Source organism: Capricornis sumatraensis, chromosome 22 (assembly GCF_032405125.1).
Source record: "Capricornis sumatraensis isolate serow.1 chromosome 22, serow.2, whole genome shotgun sequence".
NCBI lineage: Eukaryota > Metazoa > Chordata > Mammalia > Artiodactyla > Bovidae > Capricornis > Capricornis sumatraensis.
Genome location: NC_091090.1, coordinates 21189497 through 21197424, shown reverse-complemented (window position 1 = coordinate 21197424; position 7928 = coordinate 21189497). Strand labels below are relative to the sequence as shown.

Here is a 7928-nt window from a genome sequence, read left to right as displayed (position 1 = left end):
GAAAATAAACTTCCATACACCTGACTTAAGAAAAAACAGAAGTAGGGACAAAGTAAGAAGGGAGCATGTCAGAGGGACTTAATGAGTCCTGGAACTTTGATGTTAGGATCAGGGATGGGAGTAAACTAGGAGCAGCATTAATGACCAGGAGACAGAGGAAGCACACTGGAAACTGTTTTATTTGATGTTTTCCTTTTAAGAGGATTTTCAAGAGCACTCGTAGGCAACGACTCCCTTGCAAATGCAGCACGCAGCTTCCTTGGTGTAAGTGTCTGGGGACTGTAAGAAGGACCTGGCAATCACTAGGTAAGAAGAGGCAAGAGGAGTTTAAACCTGGAAACAGCTTCCAGCTGGGAGAGGCGTTGAGGGCCCTGTTTCCCCAGTGATTTGAGGTCCAAGATAGTTCAGAAAGGTCACAAGCTGTCATAGTCAATCAATATGAGACTTAATCAGCTGAAATGATGAGCAAGCTTTCTTCAGAAGGTCAAAATAGTTTGGCTAACAGCCATAATTATTGACACTAATAATATAAGCATCTTAAATTTCAAGCTAATACAGATGTCCCACTTTATTTGTAGCAAGGTGACATGGGGGACAATTCCACTGCATTTCACTGTGTGAAACAAAATAAAGGAAATGTAGGCAGACCCAAAGTAATGTCAACACCTAAAGCATTTATTTGGATATCTTTAAACTTTTTACATATGATACATTCCCAATTTTACAAGTTGTCCACAGATAATAAAGTTATAGCCAATTTATTAAACAGATATGATTTTTCCCTGATATGGAAAGCATGTTTATATAAACATTTCTACAATAAACATAATACATGCGGAACAAATCATAAGACTAAGATGATTCCTTAGTTGGGGAAGACAACTGGCTTAATGATACACACACCAGAAGATAAAAGGGTGTGTTGCTACTTGATGTAAATTCACTTTCTCTCAGACTCCCTGACCTTCTCAGAAAACAGAATCCAGGGACACCCTCTGCTAACAGCAGGCTTATATGAAGTCAGTTTTAAAAGTTGAAGTATTGTTATGATTTAGTGAAGAAGTTTATAATCCTACTACAGAGGGAGAAACCTGGTTTTATTCAGAGTTTAAGCTTGGTTAACAACTGGAGAAAAGCCAAAAGAAGCTGGACTTAAAAGCTAAAGGAGTGGGGATGTGACCAAGCCCAAAATAAACATTAAAATCATGATGCCCATCCACAGACCACACCACCAGAAAGGGAGAAAGGCCAGAAGAGGGGGGTAAGCGCTGGGTTCTAACGTGGATTTTCCTCCTGTTGGGCAAGAAGCGCCTCCTCTCAGATGGGTGAGTCCGTCCCAGGCAAGAAGGGTCAAGTTCATCCTTTCAGAGGAAGGGGTTCACACACCACCCCGGTGAAGTAGCGAGTATGGCTTCTGCACCCCCACTGCCTTTAGCTGAACGTCTGGATTTCTGGCCTTCCTCCTGGGTGTACTGTGGAGGGTGTGAAGCTGAGCAGGATACAACTTTCAGACGCAGTTCAAAGAAAACTGAGTGAAACGGCTATCTGCATTGGCTAAAAAAGTCCAAGAGCCTCTTATTTATTATTCATTCATCCCTTAGTCCCTCCTCAGAGAGACTCCGAACTGACTCCTCCCCCAAATCTGCCACCACCCTCCGCGTACCCAAGCTTTCCGCACACATGATCACGCAAGAGTGGTGGGTGGCATGGCGTGGTTATGAACTATTTTACTAAGCGGCTATCATTCTAGGAAGGCACCTCTTAGTAAGAACAATATGGTTAAAAAATAATAATAAGCCTGGGCACACGGGCTGTCCCAGGAATGTACTAAGTGAACTAGCAGGTAAACAGCAATTCATCTATTCCAGAAAATGCTGGAAGGGTGGGTGGGGGTGAGGGAATTTCAAAACACTGAATTCTCATTTTTTCTGCAAGTGCTTGATTCTAGATGAATACACTCTTTCAACTTAGTCTTAGAAATAACAGAATATATTATCTGAAAAATTAGGATACTCTTAAGTTTTCAAAAAGCCCTTTAAAACGAGTATTTTTTCCTCAAAGCCAAAAGCCTTGCAAAAAGAAAAAAAAAAAAAAAAGAGGTGGGAATCCAACCTTGCACAGTCCGGAAAATCAGCTGGCACATAAAGACACCACCATCTCCCCTTTGGATTCCCACAGGCTCCTCCAGCAAGAGTGTCCCCCAACCCCCTCACAGCCAGTGGAAACAGGGAATGCCACTTTCGAAATACACTTCTTTGCTTAGAGGTAGGGTCCCATCAGCTGTGGGTACACTGATCCAGCCCCAAGGTTGAGAGTCACTGAGTGGGACCAGGAAGTGTGACCCCCAAAAGACCAGAGACTTTGCTTCCTGCCGCTGTTGAATCAGCTTCCGGCCTGGAGTTCCCTGTGCTCAGTAATGTGACATGGCTCAGATGACTGGGGAACAGTCAAACGCAGTCAGATGCCCGCAAATGGGCTGAGTCCAGCCCAGGAAGAGAAGCTCCTTCCTGGATTCGAAAATTCAAGAAGTTATGTTTGAAGGACACAGCAAATGATCCAAGAAAATCTGCTGGCAGAAAATGATTTTCATCAGTTCCTGGAGCCAGAAGCTATAATAAAAACTGGGGGCAGGGGGGGAAGCTTAAATAATTCATTTCCAAATTCAGAAGAAGCTATTTCCTATTTTCTTTCTTGAAAAGCCAGCTGGTTTACAAAAATCCAAGTTCATGTATTTGGTAGTGACGTAGCTATAGGTGTTGCCAGTCAATGCCAACCAGTGTCTGGTTTGCTTCCTGTGCGTGTCCAATTTCCTCTGTGATGCTGTGCTGGTGCCAGAGCTTCTGAATCTTCTTGAATCGCTCTCTGCACAAATGTAAAGGATTTCCCCGTCTAGAAAGAAGACACATGTCACTCAGGAGGCATTTGGTGGTGTATTCATCTATTCTACTCCAACCTTTCCTGGTTTAGAGAAAAGTTAACGAGTTTACTGGGTTTAGATCCTCTGCAAAATTTCTCTTTGGCAGGCATCTGTGGCTATTAATATGTTAGCTCTGACCGTTTGCTAGGAGCAGCTGAAGGGGAGTAAGTGTAGAAAAGAAGAGAAAAACAAAACAAACTACACTGACTCAGGCTGGGGTGAGGAACAGGAGGGTGGGGTTGAGCAGGAGGTTAACGTTGAGAGGCTAAAACTGTGCATTCATTGTCCATTTTGTTGGTAAAATGTAAAACAGGGAGTGGCAAGGGGGAGGATAAAAACATTACATAGGTAAAAATGTTCTTCCAAGTACGTCTTTTAGATCCAATGTTTAAGCAAAGCAGCCAAACATGAATAACTCTGGTGTCCAACGTAACCAGACAACAGGAGTTGGTGAGCCTGAAGCCTTGGCTCCCGACTCAGAGCACCAGTCCTCTCAACTCTCCATCCAGGGCTCCTCCTCCTAAGAGCCCACGTTTCTTTTTTTTCTGTTTGGCTCATTTCTTTTTTCATTCAGTCTTCCATTTATTCATCCAACAGTATTTATTTAGAACCTGTTATATGCTAGTTCGCTGTCCCGGCCACATAAAATCTAGCCCAGGAGACAGACAGGCAGCAGGCAGGTAAACACAGTGACTCTGGGTCAGAACGTGGGCTAAGAAGAAAATGGAGCCGGCCAGTGCGACAGACCTACTCAGAGGCCACGCTAGCCAGGGAGGCCAGGAGGACTTCCCTGAGGAGGTGGCACTGGACTGAGGCCAGCAGGAGTCAGCCACGTGCTTAGGTGGCACGGGACGAAGGGGGATGGTAGGGGTGGCACAGAGTCATTAGAAATACACCAAGAACTCATCTGGAATACGCAAGGAATACCCACAAGTCAGAAGAGACAAAAATAAAACTCTCGGTTACCAGTGGTTATACAACAAATCACCCCAAAGTTAAGGGCTCTAAGGCATTTCTCAGAGCACCAGGTTGAACCATCAACTGGTGGCACAAGTGTATGCTTGCGGTCAGTCAAGTGTCTCGGGAGCCCAACTACTTATCTTGCCTTGGTTTCCAGGCCTTCAACTTCTGCTCCCCAAGCCTGGGAACCTACATGTAGGTTAAGATTTCTACCCCATTTTGGCAAAAATAAACAGTCTGAAAATTCTTTAATAGTGCTTAAAGGAACTGCTGTTCGTATATTGCTTTTGATGCAATAGGTGCTACCAGAGTAGAATACTGCCTCAAATACTGTTTATTGCTCTGTAAGTTCTAAGTCTTTGTCCCCCAGATTCTTATGTAGTAAGGTAAGTGCTTCTCTTCTCAGTTAAGATTTGCTTTTTGTCACCTGAAGAATACCGGGTCTCACACACAAGACTGCACAAGTCACAGTGCGCTCTCCCTGCAGCGCTTGATGCCGCAGGACCATTCAACAGTTCTCTGGAGTGAGACATGGGAAAAATGTCTGCCCCATTTTCTCCCCCTTATGTATCGTGATGGTCCTCATGACTTTCTGAGGGCTAGCAATGGGAATGGCAAGCCAGACAGCAAGGGGAGCTTCCTTGAAAGAGTCCACAGACAACAGCCACTTGTGCTAATGCCCTGGGCAGGTAGCAGGCAGGCCTCTGGACCACAGGGTTCATCGGGATCACCTCAGGCTGAAGGTCCTGGAGGCCCAGAGCCAGCCAATGTAGTTCCCCAGGATGGGCCTTACCTGAGTCCCTGGTCAGTCTCCCCATAGTCATCAAGGTAAGGAGGAGAATAAAAACAGCCTTTGGTTTTGCCAGCTAAAAATAGTACTTGACATTCTCGTACTCTGTAGAGAGACCAATTTATATATTAGGAACCAAGATTTGGATTCAGTTACAAATGGACTGAAGTCCTAGAAAAATCAACAAAACCACCAGAAGTATGGGGTTAACAGATACAAACCATTATACGTAAAACAGATGAACAATCAGGAGTTACTGTACAGCACCGGGAATTATACCCAGTAACTTGTAATAACCTATAATGAAATATAATCTGCAAAAAAACAAAACAAAAAACCCCTACATCACTGTGATGTACACCTGAAACTATTGCAATATCCTAAGTCAACTACACATTAATAAATAAATATAAACAAACAAAACTAGTGTTGGAAGGCAAGCAGTGGAATTTATAGCAGAGACACTTGATAGCTTCAGGTGGACAGTGAAGGGACTTAGCCATATATATATATATGTATCCATTCTCTCCCCAACTCCCCTCTCAACACATGCCTAAGTATTAAAAATAACTAAAAGGACTATATTGTTATCAATATCAGGAGGAAGAGGGACATTTAGGATTAGATTTCAACAACTCATATAAAACTGGCATTGAAAAAATTCAATATGAGAAAGTTAACTTCTAAAAGTAGTTACTGATGTATCAACCACTATTATGAGAAAATTATTCATTAAAAAAATGATACACAGACATTATAAATTATGTTGACCTAAACACAAAGCAACCCCAACTTGACCAAAAGCATTCTGAAATATACTGAACAAAGTAAAATGCTACTTTCGTATTTTAAAAAAATTTCCTGGTTCTGTTGAGAGGTTTGCTTAACTGTTTCTGGTGTTCGTAATTCAGCTTAATTCAACATTTACTGAGAACCTGTAGTATACTGGGGGTACTAAGATGTGCCTAAAATCTATGTCCCAGAGGAGCTCAAACTCACGTCACTTCTTTCCTTCAGACCCTGAGATGGCTTCCAGCTCACTCAGAGATGTCAAGGGGACACACCAAGCCCACGACTCTCCCCACTGTCCTCGCTAGTCCAGTGGCAGTAGCCTCCATGCTGTTTATTTTTCTTTTGGCCATCCTGCATAGCTGGTGGGATCTTAGTTCCTGGACCGGGGATCGAACCCATGCCCTCGGCAGTGAAAGCTTGGAGTCCTACTCACTGGACTGCCAGGGAATTCCCTCTTTTCTTAAATAAATTTTACTGAGGTACAATTTTTTAAATAAAATGTATCCATTTTTAAAACACAGTTTGAAGAATTTTGTCCTTTCTGTTTCTTGAACATGGCAGGCACAGTTCAGTTCAGTTCAGTTCAGTTGCTCAGTCGTGTCCGATTCTTTGCGACCCCATGAATCGCAGCACGCTAGGCCTCCCTGTCCATCACCAACTCCCGGAGTTCACTCAGACTCATGTCCATCGAGTCCGTGATGCCATCCAGCCATCTCATCCTCTGTCGTCCCCTTCTCCTCCGGCCCCCAATCCCTCCCAGCATCAGTCTTTTGGCAGGCATACCCCCCAGCAATTCTGCACTTGCTGCACGTTGCACCCTAGAATGTTCTCCCCTCTTCTTTAGGTTTTTATTCAAGACACCTTCCCAGGGACCTTTTCTGGCTTCCTATCTATAATAAAATCCACCTCAGCTCCCATTTCATATTCCCCTCCCTGCCTTATTTTTTCTCTTCTGCATGGATCACTTTCTAAATTCTTATTTTCCATCTCCCTCACGAGAAAATGAGCTCCATGGAAACAGAGGTTTTCGTCTGTTGTGTTTACCACTGCATTCTCAATGCCTCGTACACAGTCACTAATAAGTATCTGCTGTACACTGTTGAATACACACAACTACCTGCATCAGCCTGTGCTTTGTGTGAATCCTGCCATTGTAACAAAAGAAGTAATTAATTCTGACTGTGTCTGGGTAGAAAATCAAAGATAGCTAGCAGTTTCACATTAGAACGAGGTGCAAAGAAAGAAGAATAGCACTGTTATGGGGATGGAAATGACAATGGAAGAATCAGCACAGAGTTAGCATGAGTCAAATATGAGGTGTGGAGACAAGGCTCCCCGTTTTCCTCAAATGAATCCACCGTTTAGATGGCCTCTAATCCTCTTCAATGCAGCAGTTTCTTGTGTCCATTCCTCAACAGGCATCTACTGTGGCAGATCTAAGCTAGAAAGCTCTTTCCAGGGCCTTACCTCAGGAAGATGCCCACCCCAGAACCACAGGAGTAGGTGTGAGCAGTGCACGCCCCCACGTCCTCCCCTTCCAACTCCGTCTGGCAGCAGTAGCTCTGGGAGCACAGCAGGGTTCCACATACAAGGCACAGAGTTGGGGCTCTGCTCTTGTCACCACCGGATTTAGGGCACCTTTAGGGAATAAAAAGAAGTACAAGTGAAGACTAAAGAGCTGATGGTGGTAAAACCATCCTGGGAAACAGTTCTGCAAAATCAAGTAGAGCTGAAGAGCCATACAGACTGCAGCCCAGGCAAACCCACTCTGGAATAGACAGCATCCCACACAGACACCCCGACATTAGGCACTGCAAACACTCAGCTGGAGAGAGGAGGAATAACATTATCAATAGGAGGGGAAACAGGTAAATGCTGCTGCTCTCAGATAATGAAACGCTAGGCAACAGGGCAAAGAGATGAATGAAACATTATGTATGTCAGATGTGTAAATAAATCTTACAATCAATGCCAGTGAAAAAAGCCACAGGAAGAGGTACAATGTTATTTTAAAGCTTAAAATAATGATATACGCAATATAATATATACTGCTTAGGAATATAACGATCTAGTTAATGTGTTACTTGAAGTGCAAATGGTTTAGATAAACTGTAATGAATCAAACTTGTTCCTCAGCATCCGGTTTCTCACATTTTATTCTGTAAGATAGCGGGATCATTCTTTCATGAGTTAAATAGTGTAAAGTCCTCCTGATGTCACCATTTCTCTACCCAAACTGAAGAGAACAGCGAAATCTCTCACATTCTGTGGAGAGAACAAGTGTTTACAGTGGCAGGAAGCGCTCAATAAACTAATATCGAAACTTACGAGAAATTAGATGCTTGATTAATGAGGCTGCTGTAATCCTCTGGAAGGTCTATTAATTTGTTAGATTCTCTTGGATAACTAGAAACAAAACAAAACAAAAGCCACACAAAAACTCAGTTAATAGGAGGACATATTGTTTAA

General features: G+C 43.3%; 1 protein-coding gene across 2 annotated transcripts in view; it reads right to left on the bottom strand.

Moving 5' to 3' along the window:
- Positions 1-729: 729 nt before the first annotated feature.
- Positions 730-7928, bottom strand: part of UBR2 (ubiquitin protein ligase E3 component n-recognin 2) — a 103404-nt gene continuing 96205 nt past the window's right edge. For both annotated transcript variants that reach the window (XM_068960925.1, XM_068960926.1), the window contains exons 44-47: positions 7788-7865; positions 6927-7097; positions 4671-4772; positions 730-2889 (exon numbers count right to left, since the gene is read on the bottom strand). In XM_068960925.1, coding sequence (XP_068817026.1) covers positions 2748-2889; positions 4671-4772; positions 6927-7097; positions 7788-7865 — 493 coding nt within the window. In that variant the 3' untranslated portion in view covers positions 730-2747. The remainder of the gene's footprint in view (positions 2890-4670; positions 4773-6926; positions 7098-7787; positions 7866-7928) is intronic.